At 42.3% G+C, this 22,297-nt stretch overlaps 1 protein-coding gene across 4 annotated transcripts in view; it reads left to right on the top strand.

The window, feature by feature from the left end:
* Positions 1 to 22,297, top strand: part of Golga3 (golgin A3) — a 49,414-nt gene that overhangs the window by 13,909 nt on the left and 13,208 nt on the right. For all 4 annotated transcript variants that reach the window (XM_040731434.1, XM_040731436.1, XM_040731437.1 and 1 more), the window contains 12 exons: positions 223 to 334; positions 3,274 to 3,580; positions 5,559 to 5,761; positions 7,487 to 7,624; positions 10,449 to 10,610; positions 10,931 to 11,299; positions 13,342 to 13,419; positions 14,324 to 14,587; positions 15,652 to 15,746; positions 17,118 to 17,334; positions 19,697 to 19,840; positions 20,749 to 20,946. In XM_040731434.1, the coding sequence (XP_040587368.1) occupies positions 223 to 334; positions 3,274 to 3,580; positions 5,559 to 5,761; positions 7,487 to 7,624; positions 10,449 to 10,610; positions 10,931 to 11,299; positions 13,342 to 13,419; positions 14,324 to 14,587; positions 15,652 to 15,746; positions 17,118 to 17,334; positions 19,697 to 19,840; positions 20,749 to 20,946 (2,287 nt within the window). The remainder of the gene's footprint in view (positions 1 to 222; positions 335 to 3,273; positions 3,581 to 5,558; positions 5,762 to 7,486; positions 7,625 to 10,448; positions 10,611 to 10,930; positions 11,300 to 13,341; positions 13,420 to 14,323; positions 14,588 to 15,651; positions 15,747 to 17,117; positions 17,335 to 19,696; positions 19,841 to 20,748; positions 20,947 to 22,297) is intronic.

Here is a 22,297-nt window from a genome sequence, read left to right on the forward strand (position 1 = left end):
GGGTCAGTCTAGACTACATAGGGAGTTTCAGGTCACAGAGGACCTGTGTATTTCCTACACAATAGAAGGAGTCTATGTTTAAAAAAACAAACAAACAAACAAAAAAGAGCCAAAAAACAGGAGGAGCAGAAGGGATGTATAGAAATTGGACAACGTGAGGAAGGATAAAGGGCTAACAGCTGTTATGTTTTCATCTCTTGACTTTATACTTCTGACCCCTAGTGTGTCCATGGAGAGCTCTCTTGCTGAAACACAGGATGAAATGTTGCAGGTTCTTAAAGAAAAAATGAGACTTGAAGGACAGCTGGAGGCCTTGTCATTAGAAGCCACTCAGGTAAGGGACATTTGATTGTTGCTTAATGAGCCAAATCTTTGAAAAGAATATGTATATCTTTGCTTTGTGTAATTTTATAGATATCCTTAAATGTAATTATTCAGCCAAGTTGTCCATGTTGCTCATTTTGTCTGCAGGGTGTGTTGGTCTCCTACAAAGTTGTATTAGTTGATTAATAACTCTTTCCTTTTTCCTTCATTAGAATTTGCCAAGAGCATGTCCTAAATATACCTGAGTCTGTGGTAGTTAATTCTCCTGATGGCTTTACATTTCTCTGATAGAGTAAAAGTTTCATCTTGTCCCCATTAGTACTTTTTGCAATGGCTTCTGCATTTACTTTTTAATAGTTTCTTTTTCAGTCCTTACAGATTATTACATTTACGTATTTGTGTTTGTGTGTATGGTAGGGGTGGATGGGCACATGCTGTGGCATGTGTGTGGAGGTTAGACAACCTGCAGGAATTGGTTTGTTCTTTCTACCATATGGTTTTGGAGAATCAAACTGAGGGCATCATTCTTGGAAGCAAGTGACTTTACCTGCTGAGCTATCTTGCTAGTTCAGGGTCTGCTTTGTCTGATACTAATTTTATTACATCTTGTTTTCATTATTGGGGGATCTGGAGAAATGGACTAGTGGTTAAGAGCACTTACTGCTCCTCCAGAGGACCCAAGGTTGTTTCATAGAATCTCACAGCTGCCTATAACTTCATCTCTAGGAGATCCAGTATACCCTCTTCTGTTCTTTGTGGGTACTCCCATGTATATACACACATACACATATATAACATTAATTTTTTTAACAATGATTTTTCATTCCGTAATTTTCAGGTTTTACTGTTTTATATGAAACTTTATTAATTTTGAGACAATTCTCATGTAGCCCAGGCTGGCTTTGAGCTTGCTGTGGAGCTAAGGATAACCTTGAACTCTTTATCCTCATGCCTGACCCTCTCAATGGCTTGGATTACAGGCCTTTGCCACCATGCCTGACTTGTTTTATATGGGTTTTTTGTTTCTGTTTGTTTTGTTTTTTTCAAGACAGGGTTTCCAGCGCTATCTGTCCTGGAACTTACTCTGTAGACGAGGCTGGCCTCAAACTCATCTCAAACTCAAAGAGATCTGCCTGCCTCTGCCTCCCGAGTGCCGGGATCAAGGGCATGCACAAAAAGATTTTTATCTTTCTATCAACAGTTTAGAGAGAGTCTGTTCAGGGGAATTCAGCTATATGCTGTGTGAGGGAGATTATACACACACATACTGAGACAGCAAGAGGCCTGACCTGAGGCTGTGAACACATACTGCAGTGTGAGAAGCCCTGTGTGGGGAGATTAAATTGCTTTGCTAAGTACATGTGTCATGCTTAAAAATTCCTTAGGCATAAGCCAGTTAGTTTAGTTATACATAAAACAGTCTTCAAAAGTGACCTCAGAGGTTTTAAGAGTAATTTTGAGGGAAGGCTAGAGATATGACTCAGCAGTTAAGAGCACTGGCTGTTCTTCTAGAGGACCCGGTTCAAGTCCTAGCACCCATATGGCAGCTCACAACTGTCTGTAACTCCAAGATCTGACACTCTCACACAGACATACATTCAGGCAAAATACCAATGCAAATGAAATAAAAAGTAAATTAAAAAAACAAAAAACAGTAAGCCGGGCGTTGATGGCACACACCTTTAATCCCAGCACTCGGGAGGCAGAGGCAGGTGGATCTCTGTGAGTTCGAGGCCAGCCTGGTTTACAGAGCAAGTTCCAGGACAGCCTCCAAAACAATACAGAGAAACCCTGTCTCGAAAGACCAATAAATAAATAAATAAATAAATAAATACCAGTAATTTTTGGTTATACACAGTTTTCTGTACTAATTCAGAATGTAATTGTTTCATCACTTACATTTATACTTCCTATGTATACTCAGTGCTTAGGTTGGTCTGAGCACCTTCACTTGCTTTGTTTTCTAATGCTCTTGTGAGGTAGGTCCTATTAAACTAAAGAGCTACCTGGATCTCTGGCAGTTTTATGTGGATGCCAGTTATACTGGCTCTAAATTCCTCTTGACCTGGAGTACAGGTCAGGGTTACAGCATTTGACTACTATATATAAGCACCCAGGGTCAATTCCTAACACTGCAAATAAATAAAATTTTGGTGAATTTTATTGATTTAATTCAGTTCCTTTGGTATTCTGTGTGTTGAACATGTTGTCTTCACAATTTTCTTTATTTTATTTTGAGACAGGGTTTCTCTGTGTAGCTTTGTAGCCTGTCCTGGAACTAGCTCTTGTAGACCAGGCTGGCCTCGAACTCACAGAGATCCACCTGCCTCTGCCTCCCAATTAAAGGCATGTGCCACCACCGCCTGGTCACAATTTTCTTTAGTGTGTTGAGTTCCAATACATACTCTTAGATAGACTTGGGATGAGTAGGATGTGCTGGTGGCTGGGTCTTTGTCTTTTTAATCAGGCCCCTTTTGTAGTGCTAGGGTTTAAGTTCTGATCCTATTGCATGCTAACCAAGCACCCTACTACTGAGTAACAGCCCCAGCCCTAATTTGCTCATGGCTGTTCTCTGTATCTCCTGGGGCCTGTTTGCTGTCTATGCTCTGTCCTGTGGCATTGTTGTTGTAGTTACTCAATGCTGTTCTTATATTTGTGTTATGGCTTACCCCTTGAGTTTCTATAACAGCATTTTTCTGCAGATGAGTACATTTTCTTCATTGATCAGAATCTGACTGCTCTTATCTCTTAGGGATTCATCAACTTATTTGATGTGGGGGACAGTTAACTGTTTAAGTGACTGGTTTGGGGTAGAATGCTTTAAGTAAAACTCATCTTCCTCTGTCTTGCTAATTGTAAGTGTAATAAGTTTCAGCAGTCTTATTAAAATAGTGGATAGAAGTGACTTATTTTTTGAAAGTCATTATGGTCATTTGGGGTTATTTTCAGGCACTTCAAGAGAAGGCTGAGTTACAGGCCCAGCTTGCTGCCCTGAGCACACGGCTGCAGGCACAGGTGGAGCACAGCCACAGCAGCCAGCAGAAGCAGGACTCCCTTAGTTCTGAAGTGGACACTTTGAAGCAATCTTGCTGGGATCTGGAGCGGGCCATGACTGACCTGCAGAACATGCTAGAAGCTAAAAATGCCAGCCTGGCATCCTCGAACAATGACCTGCAAATGGCAGAGGAGCAATATCAGAGACTGATGGCCAAAGTAGAGGACATGCAGAGAAACATCCTCAGCAAGGACAACACAGGTAAGGTCTGCAACCCAATGTGATTTCTGCTGTTGTAACTAGTGTCATGTGGATGAAGCTTCACGTTCAGGTTAGCCTAACATTTAATACAGAGAGGCTCTACATTGCTAAAGTAAATAGAATTCTGGCTGAATTCTTAAGAGTCTATGCTTTTGCATAAAAAAGGTAATGTAATCTTAGAAATTGACATTGGGCTTTTGACCATTAGAAGTAATCCTTTCTACTCTTTTTTTTCCCCCTCTAAATCCAATGTTTGGGGGTAGTTGAGCTGTATGTTTATTCTACATTTATTCTTACTAATTTATTTTAAGATTTATTTATTTACTATGTATAGTGTTCTACTTGCATGTATCCCTGCAGACCAGAAGAGGGTATCGGATCTCATTACAGATGGTTGTGAGCTGGGAATTAAACTCAGTACCATTGGAAGAGCAGTCAATGCTCTTAACCACTGAGCCATCTCTCCAGCCCTGTTCCTACTAATTTTAAATGTTACCTAAAATATTTAAGAGCAATGCCTATATTGTTGATGAGTGACCCTTTGTTCACTAATGCTTCATCAAGACTAATTCTTTTAGTCTTCACCTAAGCCAAACCCTGATATCAACAGACACTAAGAGGATATTATTTGAACAGGAGTTGCAAAGAGAGGGAGGGGTGGGGTTGGGAGATTGAAGACCAAGACCTCAGGACCCAGAAAAACACAAACTTGTTTGGTGAGACTCTTGTCCAATGCAGTGGAGGGTCATGTCTCCAGGCTTTGTGATTCAGCTAGGACTGTGAGGTTATGATGAACAAGAAGAACAATGATAAGCTGCTATCCCAGAAGCTTATTTCTAAAACCAGAGCAGAGCAAAGTTCATATGACAGATTAGTAGGCGCTAGTGACAGACTAGTATGTGACATAATAGTAGGTCCTAGTGCAGAACCAACCATATGACGCCAGTGCTGTTTCTTTATGGCAAATTGATGTCATTGGGTATTCAAAGATGAGAACCCACAGTGACATGGCAGTTTCTGGGACACATAGTTGGTTTTTGGTCATTGCAGATTCTATAACTAATTTCTTCCCAGGTTAATTTTATTTGTAATTCCAGGTTTACTCAGGACTTTTATGATTGCCCCAGACATTGCCAGATTAGCTAAGATTTGAGTTACTTGATGTGTGTTCTTCCAACTCTGTAGAAGCAGGTGACACACAGTTCTCTTGTTTACTCTCAGTCATACCCTTAGCTCAGACTGTCCTTTTTATATCTGTTTACTGTCACATGCCCAATTTTGGGCTTTCTTAGGGGATGTTTTGTTGCTTAAGATGGCTCCAAATGCTGATATTCTGTATTTGAGGAAGCTCTGAGCCCTTCTGTGGAGAAGACAGTTTTTCAGAAACTTTGCTAAGACATGGTAGCTGACTTCCACAGAGCTGCTGGTCATGAACTTTATAATCATTCACTGTAATATAAATAAAAAGACAGATGAGTGAATAATTCGTAGATAATAGAGAAATAATTCAGGAGATAAAGTATTTTTAATAGATTTGTTTACTTATTATTTATACAGTGTTCTGCTTGCATGTATGCCTGCACGTCAGGAGAGGGCACCGGATCTCATTACAGATGGTTGTGAGCCACCATGTGGTTGCTGGGAATTGAACTCAATCTTCTGGAAAAGCAGTCAATTCTCTTAACCTCTGAGCCATCTCTCCAGCCCAATAAAGTATGTTCAAACAAAATCACAGATAAATGTTACTAGAACCATTATGTCTAGGGACTCACAGGAGCCCCCATCTGTCTGGTAACAGTGGTTCTCTATCTATTACTGGTGTTTTTGTGGTGACTTTGTAGAACATGGTCACTATGCATAACCAACATTAGCTGTACTGCTTCTCTCTGTTGACTTCAACTTTAGGTCGAATGACCAATCAGCTGTGACTTTTGTTAATGCTGGTCAGTCTGAGTTGGCTGTGCTTGCTTACTTCCAGTGCACGACCTTCGGCAGCAGATGGCAGCCCTACAGAGTCAGCTCCACCAAGTACAGCTAGAGCGCACGACATTGACCAGCAAGCTACAAGCATCACAGGCTGAAATCACATCTCTGCAGCATGCCCGGCAGTGGTACCAACAGCAACTTGCACTGGCCCAGGAGGCCAGGGTCAGGCTGCAGGGAGAGGTGGCACACATCCAGGTATGGTGCAGGAAACTCCTTTCAAGGTTATGGCATGTGCTTTCCCATTGCATTACAAAGGTGTTTCTAAATTGAGTTTGATGGCATCCGAAACTCTAAAAACTGAGACAAGGTGATCATACATTGAAAGCTACCAAAATGGGGGGAAAGGTGTTTATGTTTTTAGATTTTTATAGACATGTTTTTGTTTAGTGTCTGTTGATTGCTTCATAGCCACACCCTCCTCTCTCTACAAGAGCCTCCATGCCTTCCCTCCAACCAAAGGGTAAATCTTCCTTTGACCTGAGTCCTCAAACACACATTTCCTGGGCTTTGAGGCTCTCCCATCCTGTTCTCTGTGCTTTGAATCTCTTTCTTGTAATGTTCTTGTATGACAAAGACTTGGGCAGGTAGTCCTTCTCAGAGTTCGATCCTATTCTGACTGCTTGACTCTGACCAATAGATATTTCCTATGTAAACTGTTGCTTTCAGGTCCTGTTTGGGACATTTTCCTCTTTCCTATTTTGTTAGCAGAAGCTAAACAAGCCAGCCCTTGAATTTGTGTGTGTGAAAGTATCTGTTTGTCTGTGTAGCCTTTAGACAGAAGTAACACTGATGGTTATGCTTTAGTGTGACGCTTATGTGGCAGCTTTATTTAGACAGCATGCCATTGAAACATGCAAGAGAAACAGGCAGGTTTCTGGAATGTGTTTTACTCTGAAGGTCAGGCCTGACTGGCTTTAATGATTAAAGATGCCAAAGAGCACTTCCAGTCATCCTTTTAAAAATTTAGCTTAGCCAAGCATGCAAACACATATCTGTAATCCCAGCACTTAGGAGGCAGTTGTCGGTGGCTCTCTGTGAGTTCTGATGCTAGCCTGGTCTACAAAGCAAGTTCCAGGACAGCCAGGGCTACACAGAGAAACCCTGTTTCAAAAAAAAAAAAAAAAGATATAAGTTGCTATGCTCTTAGGTGTGGAATATTCAGAAAAGCTGAATTCATGTGTTAGGGAAATTAGAAGGTAAGAGATTTCAAGGAGCATGAATTCTTCATGCTGCTTCTGTCTCTGACTACTGCTATCTGTTCCCAGGAGCACTCAACAGAGTGGAAGATGCAGTCCTTTTCTTCTTGTTGTCTTTAAACACAGCCCCAGCAACTGCTGTATTTCCTCCCTTACTGTGTACAGCTACTTTAGCTCTGAGGCCCACCGTTCCATCCCATCTTGAATTTGTCGTTTCATGACATCTGCTAGGGATGTACATGAGGTGAGGCAGATCTTGCCACGACCCATTGCACTTAAGTATTTTCATATTTTGCATCTCTGCTGCTGCTCACCCCTTGGGGGGTTATGGTGCTGGGTTCCCTCTCTTGAAGACACTGTAAGCCGACTTAAGCCTTGATTGTCTCTGGAACTGATGGTGATCCAGGGGGATTTGGTTGTTAGTTTATAGGTGTCACTTAAGTGGGAACTCCAGTGTAGGTCATGTCCAAACTGCATGATCTCAAGTGTGAAGGCCTGATTTCTTGGCACTCCCCCCTCTCCGATACAGGACCTACAAGGCTCCAGTTCAAGGTAGATTGGCAGAGGAGAGTCCAGGGGGGGGGAGGCAGAAGGGCAGGAGCTTCCTTGCATTTGAACGTCAGCTAGTAGCAAAGAGAGAATGCCTTAATGATAAAGCATAGGCTGGTCTACACTTGAAACCTAATTTTAAGTTCCTTTTTACCACCTGGGTTTTTCCTTGAAGGTTGGACAGATGACCCAAGCAGGCCTTTTGGAGCACCTGAAGCTTGAGAATGTGTCCCTGTCCCATCAGCTGACAGAAACTCAGCATAGATCCATCAAGGAAAAAGAGCGCATAGCTGTTCAGCTCCAGAGCATTGAGGTGAGGACTGTGGTGATGGTGGAGTGATAATTTTTATCTGACTATGGGTCTTGCAAGTGTAAAACACACAGAAACATAATCAAAATATAAGTGAACATAAATGTATTTGTGACTGTATATTTTATCATATTATGTAATATTTAAAAATTATTTTGGTGCTATAGAGGTGGCTTAGTAGATAAGAGCACTTGCTGTACAAGCATGAGGACATGAGTTACATAAGAGACATGGTCTGGGTAGTGGTGGCGCACGCCTTTAGTCCCAGCACTCAGGAGGCAGAGACAGGCAGATCTCTGTGAGTTTGAGGCCAGCCTGGTCTACAGAGTGAGTGCCAGGACAGTCTCTAAAGCTACACAGAGAAACCCTGTCTCAAAAATCAAAAAAAAAAAGTCATATATGGCTGTATGTGCCTGTAGCCGTAGCATTTGTGGATTTGTGGGTGGTTGAGACTAGGATCCTGTGAGCTTGCTGGCTAGGTAGCCTAGACAAAATGGCAAGCTGCTTCTTCAGTGAGAGACATTGCTTCAAGTTAGTATGATGGAGAGAAACAGAGACAGACACCCAGTGGACATTATATCCTTGGACATCGTGTGTGTGTGTGTGTGTGTGTGTGTGTGTGTGTGTGTGTGTGTGTGTGTGTGTGTGTGTGTGTGTTTGTGTGTTCCCACACATTTATGTGCATGCACCACAAAAACATATCTCATCCCCTTCCCCCCTCTCACACACCCACATACATAATTCCTTTTAGCAATGTGTGCAGTAATAGATGTTCAGCATTTTGGAATTCTACCTCTTGTCTGGCCTAAGTGCCCTTGAGATCTTGTAGTTCTTCTCTAAACTCTCCCTTGGACCTGAGTCCTTACCAGTGCACAGTGCATGTTGCAGTCTGGGGACAGAGCTAGCCACAGAATGGATGGGAGAAAGGGGATTAAATATATTTGTATGTTTGGCAGTATTTCCAGACCCAATGGTAATAGTGACTTTTATTTGTTTGTAAGCACTCAACCTGCTTTCAGTCCTCCAGTGCCTACTGCTCTCCCAAAGGCATTTTCATTATTGTCTGCTAGCTCTACAGATCATCTCTAGATGATGATGGGAAATATAGTGTATATGGCTTGGATCCAAATCCCATTCTCTGTAATACCCCAGATCAGTGGTTCTCAATGCAACCCTTAAATACAGTTCTTCATGTTATGGTGGTGACCCCAACCATAAAATTATTTCATTGCTACTTCATGACAGTGATTTTGCCACTCTTATGAATTGTAATGTAAATATTTGATATGCAGGATATCTGATATGTGATTCCCAATGGGGTCTTAACCCATAGGTTGAGAATCACTGCCCTCAATGCTTTCTTTCTTTCTTTTCTTTTCTTTTTTTCTTTTTTTTTTTTCTTTTGGCTTTTTTTTGAGACGGAGTTTCTCTGTATTGCTTTGGAGGCTGTCCTGGAACTCACTCTGTAGACCAGGCTGGCTTCAAGCTCACAGAGATCCACCTGCCTCTGCTTCCTGAGTGCTGGGATTAAAGGCATGTGACACCAATGCCCAGCTGCCCTCGATGCTTTCTTAACCTAAACCTATCTAATTTTTTTTCTGCCTTTCAAGACAGGCCTATGTAGCCAGGCTGGCTTCAAACTCCTTGCAACTAAGATAACCTTGAACTCTTAACCTCCTGCCTCTCTGTTAGGGATTGCGAGTATATGCATGTCCCACAATGTCTATTATTAGGTGATATGGGGATCAAACCCAGAGCATTTTGAGTGTTAGGCAGTCATTCTACTAACTGAATTATATCCCTAGCCACTTTTTTCTTGTTAGAGATGGAGCATATGCTCTTACATGTACTAATTATATGCTTTCTACCTGAAGCCACATCTCTTGCCCTAGCTTCCTTTTGTATAAAATGGACAGTAATACTTACTTAATGTTCTTTTTACAAAAAGCAAAAAAGAAAAATCCATAAAGCATCTAGTCAAGGACTGGTAGGTTGGTAAAGTTGCTTGCTGCCAAGCCTATTGACTTAAGTTAGATCCCTGCAACCTATATGGTGGAAGAAAGAACTGATTCCTGCAGCTTATCTTCTGACCCCCATAATGTCACCATGGTATGTGTGCTTGCGCTCTCAAGTGAACATACACACTAATGTAAAAAAGAAATTTTTATTAAAAAAAGTAGTCAGAAATGGTTGTGAATTGTGTTCCTGGGCCAATTTTGATCCTGACCTTTCTTTGATAGTTACAAAAGAATTCGCTTTCCAGGCTTGTCTGATTTCTCATTTTTTTCAACATTCTGCCGATTCTTCTTTCCATATGGAGCACACAGCCATTTGGCTCAGATATAGAAGAGAACCATGTTGATAGCCATAATGAGTAAAGGCTCTGTAAAGAACCAATGACATTTTTGATGTATAAATTATTTCCTCTAAGAAAAGTACCAAAGCTGGGTGTAATAGTATACCCATTGCTATCCCAGCACTCAGAAAGTAGAAGCAGAAATGTGACAAATTGGTCCTCTTCTGGCCTCCAGGCATATATGCAGGCAGAATACTAAAGGTAGTAAATACATCTTTAAAAAAAACACTCAAGCCGGGCGTTGGTGGCGCACGCCTTTAATCCCAGCACTCGGGAGGCAGAGGCAGGCGGATCTCTGTGAGTTCGAGGCCAGCCTGGTCTACAGAGTGGGTTCCAGGACAGCCTCCAAACAATACAGAGAAGCCCTGTCTCGAAAAACCAAAACCAAAACAAAAACAAAAACAAAAAAACCACTCATACACACAAAATAAATATTAAAAAAAAACAAAAAACCTCTGTTTTCTTCTTCAGGCTGACATGCTTGATCAGGAGGCAGCATTTTTGCAGATTCAGGAGGCGAAGACAATGGTGGAAGAGGACCTCCAAAGGAGGCTGGAAGAATTTGAAGGGGAACGGGAGCAGTTACAGAAAGTGGCAGATGCAGCAGTGTCCCTGGAGCAACAATTGGAACAGGCAAGTACTGCTGCTTCCTGGGCCCCAGGCTCACAGAGATCTATTTTGATATGGCCTTTGCCTGATATTCATGTCCCAGTACCATTAATGTATGGCCTGTATGTGATCTCTGACATCAAGTAGCTCAGGTTTGTTGGGATGTATGTTGAATGTATTTCAAGGGTCACTATCAGACAGGTTTGTTTCTATTCATGTTCTTGTACTCTAAAATTTTACATAAAAAAGACCCTTCAATGAATCCATCAAAAGTATTTAAAACTGAACATCAAAAATAAAAAAGTTCTTGTAGACAGCACGTTAAGTTTATCATCTGTTTTCAGGTGAAGTTGACATTGTTCCAGCGAGACCAGCAACTCACAGCACTTCAGCAGGAGCATCTGGATGTGATAAAGCAGCTTACCGCCACACAGGAGGCTCTGCAGTCCAAGGGGCAGTCTCTTGATGAGCTTCACTCACGCTATGATGAGCTACAAGCAAGGCTGGAGGAGCTGCAGAAAGAGGCTGACTCCAGGGAGGACACAATTCACTTCTTGCAGAATGAGAAGATTGTTTTGGAAGTGGCTCTACACTCAGCCAAGAATGACAAGGAGGAGCTTGACAGAGGCACACAGCATTTGGAAGAAGATGCTGAGGAGACAACAGGGCTACTGGAACAACTGAGACAAGAATTGGCTGTCAAGTCCAACCAGGTAACACTGCCTTAGCTGTTTTCTGAAGGACCATACATTGATTCTTTTCTGTGATGTGTTCTGTTGCAAATGTGAGTGACTAGTGGAAGGGTGTTCTTGAGCAGGAAACAAGTCGTTCTTGTTGTAACCTTTTCCTCCCTTGGCCTCTGGGTATGGAGGCACCAGAAACAGGGAAAACTAGTTTTGTGGGGGGCTTTTAAATGTATCTGCAAAGAAAGCACCAGGTTTGCTGCTGTTTTTGTTTTGCTGTGTTTTTGGCTTTCAGCTGGAGGAGAAGCTGTAGTATACTTGGTTTGTTTCCTCTTCCTACATGTGGCAAACCAGTCCTGATGTGATGATGTTCAGGGTAGGACAGATAGCTCATAGTAGGTTCCTCCTGGTAACACCAGTGTCCTGATAAGTAAAAGCACAGCCCAGTGGGCTGGCCATATCTGGGGAACAGCAGTGTGCTAATAGTATGACACTGTTAGAAATTGACAAATCTATAAAAATACATAGTTAAGAAAGATACTCAGAAAGTGGAACTAGTGTTGGAATGATTATTCCTGAATATCCTGCTCTGTAAGGACAAAGGACCAGGGATCATGGTCTATTTCTCTTGGAGACATTAATTTAGGGAGAATTGTGAGAGTTCTAATAAGTGTGGTAAGAAGGACCTTAGCTGACACTGAACATTATTTAGCATGTTGAGATTTTACTGTATTAGATTATGATTTCCTTAAAGACAGAACAGTATAATGGGGTGAGGTTCTCCTGCATGTTGGCTGGAACTCTGAAGTCTGTTTCCTGACTTGAGGGGTAGGGGTGTATGGACAACCTTACAGGGAAACTGCTGTCTTTCAACCTCTGCCCTGCCCAGGTGCTAGCTGTCCCATCTGGCTGGCTGGTTAGAATGAGCACATGTCCTCAAGGGTGTCTGAGAAAAAGCTGTGCAAACAAGGCTCTGGGGTTTACTGACCTCAGTTTCCACCATCTAAGATGGTGATCACATTCAGTGTTCTTAACCGCTGTCAGGTGAGCATGATTTCACTGACACTTTAGAATGTAATAATAATTGAATGAATAATGTTATGTATCTGAGTTTTTCTATCATATGTCATGGAGATGTACCATACAGAGTGCTGTGAGAGCCTTGGTAGGATGTCTGGCTTGTTCAAAAGCTTTTTTTTTTTTTTTTAAGGTTTATTTATTGTATATACAACATTCTGCCTGCATGTATCCCTGTAAGCCAGAAGAGGGCACCAAATCTCATTACTGATGGCTGTGAGCCACGATGTGGTTGTTGGGAATTGAACTCAGAACCTCTGGAAGAACATTCAGTACTCTTAACCTTTGAGCCATCTCTCCAGCCCTCAAAAGTATTTTTTATTGGGTTTGGGGTGTGACTTAGTGGTAGAATATTGCCTCATATACACCAGGGTTCAATCCCCAGAATCTCTCTTTGTCTCACATAAAACAACAAAGCAGCAGCAGGCTTTTTGCTGTACCAGAGTAGTCCTTCATATACATCATGTATTCCTGAGTCCCTGGGGCTTTTTATGTATAGATCTGTCTCAGTCTGGGACCTGAGATGGTAATTTCTACAAGCTTCCAGATGGTAGTAGTGGGCTGGTCTCTGGTATGCTTAAAGTCACAAGGTTGTGGGTTCTTATAAATTGAGTTTCATTGGGCTAGAGCCCCACTATTCCTTTATGTAGTGTCTGGCTGCTTTTCTGCTTCAAGAACAAAGCTGAGATGCTGCAGCAGAATGTGGCCCACAAAACTTAAAAGTATTTCCTCTCTGGCTATTCCAGGAAGAGCTTACATCTCTCTACTCTAGCGCATCCCCTGCCTCATCCCTTCTTTCACTCCTCTGCCCTTCACCTTGTCTTTGTACTTTTAAGTGGCAAGGAGGAAGGATGCTAGTTATGTGTCCTGCCTGAGGAGCCCTTGGACTATCAGCATGGGTCTGACTAAAAGCCACATTCTGGGCTCTGGCTAGTGCTGGCTCTTAGGAAATGCCACAGGACACCCACCCACCCTTCTGCAAACCTCTCCAATAGGTGGAGCACTTGCAGCAAGAGACAGCCTCATTGAGAAAACAGATTCAGAAGGTAAAGGAGCAGTTTCTTCAACAAAAGGTAAGACATGGAAAATAAGAGTTGGGCATATTGCTTCAGTAGAACAAAATCAGAGGGGAACATCTAGATCTTATCCTTTTTAAAGGCATTGTACTTGTTCTAAGTTGTCCTCCCTTGCAGTCAGTGAGACAGCATGCTATTTCTCCCCTGAGATAGGGTCTGTGATCCCCAAAAGCTGAGTGTACTACCTACCATTGTGGTACCTGTCAGGATACCCTGTCATTATCACTCCCAAGATCTGTATGTGTTACACATTTTTTGTCAGTGTGTGTTGGTTGTGTTTGCTATATAAAGTGTGTGGAAAGCTTTTACCACAATCCAACATTAAAAACAAATTTAGTCTGTACCCAAAAGATCTGTGATGTAAATTTTGTATTGTGAAGCCTTTGTCTCCTGACCTCCTGATAGAGGAATAGCTAATTCCTTGCTTTGTTGCCAGCATCAGTTGAATATTTTGTTCTAAGAGAGGAAGATCCTCCATAGTTGTTTAGAAGTTGTGTTTCAGTTTATTACAGAGATATACAAAGAATTAACTTTCAGAAGCCAGGTACCCCAACCAAAGGGAGATTAGCCCTTGTGAGATTACTTGTTTCATACAATGTCCAGATATAAGGGGCATAGTTTGTAGCCACATCATGTGACAGAAATCCAGGCATGCCATCATTTGTTATTTCTCAATGAATAGTGTCAGATTTCATAAAATGTATTGTTTTTTGTATAAAAAGTTATGCCCTAGGACTAAAGATAAATTTTAGTGGTTAGAGCACTTGCCTCTAATTTTCTAAGAATGTGGGGGGGGGGGATTATTCCTTGAATGTTGGTAAACATTTTTATTTAAGCCAGCCTTATTCACTGAGTAAGATGCTGACTGGCACTGGCTTATTACTTTTGTCTTGTCTTGAAGGTAATGGTAGAGGCCTACCGGCGAGATGCTACTTCCAAAGACCAACTCATTAGTGAACTGAAAGCTACAAAAAAACGGCTGGACTCAGAGATGAAGGAACTGAGGCAGGAGCTAATAAAAGTGCATGGAGAGAAGAAGACTGTGGAAGTAGAACACTCACGACTGCAAAAGGAGATGTCTCTGGTTCACCAGCAGATGGCAGATCTTGAGGGGCATCTCCAGTCAGTGCAGAAAGAACGAGATGAAATGGAGACTCACCTGCAGGTGGGGTGCAGAACATAGATTGTGGAATGCAATAGATAGGTTCTTTTGAGTTGTGAAGACTCAGCCGAGTGTGCTGAGGGCTTACTGTGTACAAGGTGGAACGGGGAGCACTACCCAAGAAAGGCTTTTAAAGCAATCTAGAGACAAAGCCTTCCTGAAACTAATAATCAAGTAAGTCTAGGCTTTGATGCCATATGAAAGAAACAAGAGTGAGCACCTGGATATGCCACCCTGTGATAGGGTCCTTGGAGCTAGTGGTTGAGCCTCAAAGTCTGCAAAGTTGTCACTAGACAGAAAGCAAAGAGTGCTCTGAGTTTCGGCAGGGTGCAGTCACTGAGAGGATCATGTAGCTACCAATGCCCTTTGGACAGCCCCTGAGTCTTGCTGTTTTAATGAGTGCAGTGACTGGCTTAGAGATCAGACAAGGTAGGGCTAAGGGATGACAGAGATCTCTGTCCAGATAAGGAACACTTCCTGGGGTGAGAAATTTGGAGAGTTGATATGCAGGATGCTAGAATAAAAAAGGCCCCATTTTACACATGACAACCTGAGAATCCCTAAGAGGTTCAGGGCAAGATTCAGGTAGACAAGTGGTCAGCATGTCTATGTAAGGATGTTGTGTCCAGTGTTCACCCAGAAGCACCTTGCTTGTTCCTTTTATGAGGCATCAGGTAAGGCTGGGCTAACCTGAACTTGTCTTTCCTGCAAGGACATAAGCTTTAGGAAGACATTTAATGGTCTGGACACAGTAGCTATAAATGTTTTTAATGTATATGGGTATTTTGGCTGCATGTATATCTGTGTACCATGTGTATGCTACCCATGGAAGCCTAAAGAGGGCATTGAATCACTTAGAACTGGAGTTGCAGATGATTATAAACTTCTATGTGGATTCTGCGAATTGAATATGGTTCCTCTAGAAGAGCAGACAGTTCTCTTAACTGATAAGCCATCTCTCCAACCCTCAGAAATGCTTTGACTTCTCTGAAGTATTGTTCATCAGTGACAAATATCTGAAGCAGGTGGCTTTTTTACTTACTGTCCATTCTTTGTTCTTTTTAAAGTCTTTACAGTTTGACAAAGAGCAGATGGTAGCCCTTACTGAGGCCAACGAGACACTAAAGAAACAAATAGAAGAGCTTCAGCAAGAGGCCAAGAAGTAAGTCTGGCAGCATACACTTACCAGCTCTGCCGAGAGCAGGAACAGTCTGTATAGTCCTTGATATTCCTATGTTCCTAACATACTCTTTTTGAACTTGGGCTTTTGAAAAGGTAGCCTGGAACACTGGTTCTAAAGTTCCATCATGACCTGGCAGTTACTTTTTCCTACATACCTTGAGTTGGTTTGCTCAAGCATCCTTTACAGAAGCACCCCCCCTCCCCTAGGTTGGGTTGAAACCCAGGATGTTGAGCATACTGAGCAGGTGCTCTACCACTGAACTACATCCCTAGCCCTAAAATCTCCTAATTTTATTTAATTTGACTTTTTATTTCACACACTAGTGTCAGTATCCTCACATTCCTGCTCCCTCACTGGATTGACACTTTGATATTTATCCATCTTACCCTTTTATACTCAACACATATAAACTTAAACATATGACCTTACCAGCAACTACTGATATACACATGTGTACATACACATGTAAACACCCTTTTGGGCCATCTATCTATCTAGAGATAGAATAACTGTTTTTGTTTGTTTGTTTTTGAGGCAATATCTCTCTTATAACCTAGATTGACCTCAGACTTGTGATATTCCTGCTTCACCTTCTGAAATGCTGGGGTACAGTGTGAGCTCTGAGTCCCAACCTTTTAGGACCTTGTTACTCTGTGGTATATTTTGTGTTGTTTATGTTTTATCAGCTGGTAATATCTTCATAAATCTGTAAGAGTTTGTTTTTGAACTTCAGGAAGAATGTTGGAGATAATTTTTGGTTGGAGTATGCTGTTTCTCTGCCCTCACAATATCATTTATTTTGTTTTGTTGAGAAAAGATCTCAGCTGTCTTGTGTCTGGCTATCTTTCTGCCTCAGCCTCTAAGATGCTGCCATTACAGGTGTATACCACCATACCCACCACAAAATCATTTTTAAATTACTCAAAGAGGAGGGCAGGTCTTGATGACTGTGGATGTGGTTTAGTGGATTCGCATTGCCATTCCTGTCCCTCTAGCATGGGCTTCTGACAGATACCTCTTCCCCTTCAGCAGAGCAAGAACACACCCAAGTTCTCCTGAGGATCAGCCAGGTTCTGGCAAGACAGAATGGGGTTGAGTTGAAGCCACTCAAGAGCCACTCCCCTAAGCCAGGTGTGGTGGCAGGCACATCTCTTAAATACAAAGCCAGCCTGGTCTACAGAGTATGCTCCAGAACAACCATGGCCACACAGAGAAACCCTGTCTTAAAACAAAACAAAACACCACCATCTAGATCTGGAGGTGAACTGCAACATGTGCGCTTGGTGTTTGAAGTCAGGGAACTGGTTGTTTGCACAGGAGGCTAACTCAGCTTTCTCACTCACGTCTCAGGGCCATCACAGAACAGAAGCAGAAGATGAAGCGGCTGGGCTCAGATCTGACCAGTGCCCAGAAGGAGATGAAGACTAAGCACAAGGCTTATGAGAATGCCGTGAGCATTCTTAGCCGCCGCCTGCAAGAGGCCCTGGCTACCAAGGAGGCCACAGATGCAGAGCTCAGCCAACTCAGAGCTCAGAGCTCTGGTGGCAGCAGTGACCCTGTTCTACATGTAGGTAAACACATTTCTCCCTGTCAAAGTCCTCGTGACTTTTTTGGTTTTATTTGTTTTTTTGAGTAGGGTTTCTCTGTATAACAGCCCTGGCTATCCTGGAACTCGATTTGTAGACCAGGTTGGCCATGAACTCACAGTGATCCACTTGCCTCTGCCTCTGGAGTGCTGGGATTAAAGGTGTGCACCACTACATCTGGCTAGAGTCCTTATGATTCTTTTGAGAATAGGAAAAATGCATTCTATCAACATTTTCTCGCTCTAAAATTCTGACTTCTCTGAGAACACTGCCAGCCTTCCTTTCTTTTTTCATTTTTAATTTTCATTTGGAGACAATTTAAGTTATCTTCAGGCTGGCCTTAAATTTTTAGTTCTTTTTCTCCGGCTTACTAAGTATCTGGGAGTATAAGTAGGCAGCACCACATCTGGCATAGACAACGTTTCTTTAACAAATGACTTCGTCTGCCTTTGGACTTTTAGTGACTTATATAACATCTCATATGTCCTTGGAGAAGCTTCCCTGACCTGTAGAAATTGGGCTCTGGGCTGAGGCAGAACTTACTTCTGTCCTATAATCTTCTCTATATAACCCTAGGTCCCATAGGGAGAGGTACAGACAGAGACAACATGGTGTAATATGCAGTGAAAGAGGAAGGTACAGGAGGTAGTATCTGATAGAGTTAAAAAAAATTACAGGAGTATCTGATAGGGTTAAAAAGATTGCAGGAGGTGCTGGGGAGACAAGCACTTAGGCTGGGAGTCTAATGGGAAGAGTGTCTGTTTGGCCTTACCCACAGTGAATGTGGAAAGTGAGCCTTGTCACTTTCCTATCTTTTCATGTAGATAAGTGTGCGTTAAGATAGTAAAGTTTGGGAAGCTCTGATAGACAGGTTATGTTTTGCTGCAGTGGCTGAGAGGTGACAGCAGAATGAGGGCAACAGGTCAGTAAACCACACAGCTCTGATGAGGGTCAGCAGAATATGTGTTCGGGATCATCCAAATGTCACTTCACTAGGAAAGTTCTATTCTTCAGGGGTTTTTCTTTCTTGTTTTTGTCTTTTTAATAATTTATATTTTACTGTGTGTGTGTGTACATGTGTGTACAGATGCCATGGGAGGCCAGGAGAGGGCGTCAGATTTCTTGAGCTGGAGTTACAGGTTGTTGTGTGCCACCTTACATGTCTGCTAGGAATCAAACTGTGGTCAAGAGTGAAAAGTGCTCTTAGCTGCTGAGCTATCTCTCCAGCTCCCCGTCTTTATGTTTTTGTTCTTGTTGTTGTTTTAGATGAGGTTTGCTTTGAGTTTCTATTACTTATATATGCCTCTACCTCTCAAATGTTTGGATTACAGATGTATACTACAATGCCAAACTTGTGTTTTTCTTTTTGAGACAGGGTCTTTACCTTGTGTCTTAGACTTTTGATCTTCCAGCCTCAGCCTCCCAAGTTCTTAGATTATAGATTTATAATTATAAGTAGAAGATTGTAACATAATAATGTCATTTGCTTGTCCAGTTGAATAAGTAAATACCCATTCTGTTACTTGTATAAAATATTGAGTGTTCTCTAATCAATCGCCATATTCCTTTCTGTTTGTCATTTTAACTCTTTTGGATTACCTAGTAAAGGCAGCAAAGTGTGGAGTGCTCTGGAGTCTAGAATCTGTTCCTGTTCCCAGGAGCTTAAGCTGTGATTTTGTTTATGGTGGCCTAGAGTAAGGAAATGACTGTCTTATTGTATACCCTTGTACTCTCAGTCATAACACAAGAGTGAGCAATAGAACCTCCATTCAGGAATGATGGCTCAAAACTATAATCGGAATATACAGGGAGCTGAAGCAGGATGATCAGGATTTCAAGGCTAATCTTGGCTGTGGCAAGTTCTAGGCCAGCATGAGCTACACAAAACCTTATCTCAAATAAACAAAAGAATAGCACCTCCTGAGTGAGGTTTAGTGATATAATCCTAACACTTGTGAGGCTAAGGAGAGAGGTTTACTAGTTCAAAGCCAGTCTGGGCTTTCTATTAGTAGGGGAGATTCTGTTTCAAAAAAAAAAAAATCCAAAACAAACCCAAACAAACAAACAAACAAAAAATCCAGGGCTAGTTAAATAGATAAAGGCCCCTTTCACCATGCCTGATAACATGAGTTTGATTCTCAGTTGCATGGTGGAAGGAAAGACCTAACTCTCACATGTTGTCCTCTGAGTTCTACATGCACAAAAGGGCACCTATGCACTTGTGCACACGCACAAAGTAAATTAAAAATTTTTAATAAAAACAACTACAAAATCTAGAATGTAGTCAATTATGTGCTATTGAGAGGGCCATTGACTAAACATGACAACCGTTTTGGCTTTCAGGAGAAGATTCGGGCTCTGGAGGTGGAACTGCAGAATGTTGGCCAAAGCAAGATATTGTTGGAGAAGGAGTTGCAGGAGGTGATCACAATGACTAGCCAGGAGCTAGAAGAGTCCCGGGAGAAGGTGCTGGAGTTGGAAGATGAGGTAACACCTGTATTACTAAGCATAGAGTTGTTGTCTGGTCAGCATTGCTCCCTGGCACTTGGTCTCTTTGTGATTGTTGGTGGATCAGATTGTTGCCATTACTCTAGGGAGAATGACAACAGTTACTACTTTACAGTCACAAAATATTCTAAGGCAGGTGTGCCTAGCCTGTAGCCTGTGTGCCACATGAGTCCCAGAACAGCTGTGACTCCATCCTAGCGGATTTGTAGATAACAGATTTGTCCTATTTCAGTGCCCAAAGGTTATATCATTCTGTTCTTTTCCCAGTTTAAATGCTTTGATTGTAAATAACAAACCCAAATTAAAATTGCCAAAGAACTGAAAACTTAGAAGCAGTTTATTGACTCTATTCAGGCAGTATTATCACTGTCACTAAGGGCCCTGTCACCAGCCCCTGGCCTACCCCACTGCTTACCATGCTGTTAGAGCAGGGTCTATAGGAATGTTAATAATTTTTAGGCATGTATGTTTTATTCAGGAATCTCTATCCTGTCCTCAAATGGGTGTGCTGAGATCTGCCCAGCTCCATGTCTATTTGTGAGTAGCTTAGCAAGGCCCTTAGCAGTTTCTGGACTCTCGTCCCTGGAAGTCTCTGAACCCAAAAGAGCAGTAACCTTACAGGTAATAAGTCAAGGACAGCTTGTGCTTTAGTGTTAGCTCTTGTTGAAAATTGCTCCCCTGTGTCAGTTGAGTATAATAATTCTGTCTAGCAGAATATGATTTGTGTCTGAGGGTGAGAATGTTGTTGCTTTTGATATAGGGTCTCCTATAGCCACGCTGGCCTTGAACTGATCCTTCTGCCTTTGCCTTCCAAGTAGTGGGGGTCATGGGCATGGATTACCACACCTGCCAGAACATGAAATTTTACATGTATCAATATGTTTCAGCTTCAAGAATCCAGAGGCTTCAGAAGGAAAATAAAACGTCTTGAAGAGTCAAATAAGAAACTGGCTCTGGAGTTAGAACACGAACGAGGGAAGCTGACCGGCCTTGGACAGTCTAACGCAGCTTTGCGGGAGCACAACAGTATCCTGGAGACTGCACTAGCCAAGAGGGAAGCTGACCTGGTGCAGCTGAATCTCCAGGTGCTAAGACCTATCTGCTAGGAGCAGCATGAGAGATATGTGGACCATATTTACTGTCAGTGTCTCACCATACTAAGTCATAGCCACTTTCAGGGGACCACCACACCTGACTCAGAGGCTCAAAGGAACCTGGCCATTGCCCAAACCTGGATCCCCCAGCTGTAAGAGCCTGTGGTCATTGTACCAAGCTCATTAGTTCCTTTTACACAGTAGAGTTCTGGTGGGACAAGTCAGCCTGTCCTCTGGCTCTAGGAGCACAAGAACCTGTGAAAAAAGACACTTGCCTTAAGTCCTGATATGATTTAGAACTAGGATTTGAACCCCTACTTGGTGTCTTATTGTAGATTCTGTTCTTAACTCCTTAGGTTCTACAGTGCTTTAGAGGTAGCTGAACACTTCAGGGAAAAGTTTCAGAATGTCACTTAAGGGTCATGTCACACACAAGTCTTAAAAAAAATGTAATTATTGGAAAAGTTTAGTTAGCTTACATTTTGCTCTAATTCCTACCACTCCTGTCCTCGCTGGGCTGCCTTGCTTGTAAACATGTCTTATGATACATCTGCATCCTTCTTTTGGATTCTCAGCTGTGTTCTTGAACACAGCTATATGACACACTCCTGTGAGATCACACTTCTGCACTTATTCATTCATTCATTCATTTATTTATTTCTGAGGCAGGGATTGTGCTTCAGGGCTGACCCTCAATGTAGTAGGTAGCTAAGGATGAGTTTAAATTTCTAATCCTTCTGCCTTGAGTCGTTGGATTACAGCCATGCCTCTTGTTTTGTTCTATGCCTAAGTGCTGGGAATCAAATCCAGGGCTCTGTGCCTGCTAGGCAAGCCATCTACCAACTGAGGTACACATCCAACCCAGAGAGGGGCTTCTCCACTTCCCTACCTTTTTCTTTCCTGTGATGTCATCATTATGTATGCCACCTGTCTTAGGTTTTTACTGCTATGAATAGACTCCATGGCCATTCTTAGAAGAAAACATTTAGTTGAGGGTGGCTGGCTCATAGTTTCATAGTTTCATTTCATTATGATCACGAAGGGGAGCATGACAGCATGCAGGCAACAGGAAGTGGACTGACTGTCACACTAAGGGAAGCTTGAGAAAAAGAAACCTCAAAGCCTGCCGACAGTACACACTTCCTCCAACAAGGCTACACCTCTTAATAGTGCTACTCCTTCTGGGGGCCATTTTCTTTCAAACCACTACATTCCATTCCCTGGCCCCCAAAGGCTTACAGCCATATCATAACAGAAAAAATGCATTCAGTCCAACTTCAAAAGTCCCCATAGTCTCTCACAGTCTCAACAGTGTTTCAAAGTCCAAAGTCTCTTCTGAAAT

This window comes from Mesocricetus auratus, unplaced genomic scaffold (assembly GCF_017639785.1).
Source record: "Mesocricetus auratus isolate SY011 unplaced genomic scaffold, BCM_Maur_2.0 Super-Scaffold_100025, whole genome shotgun sequence".
NCBI lineage: Eukaryota > Metazoa > Chordata > Mammalia > Rodentia > Cricetidae > Mesocricetus > Mesocricetus auratus.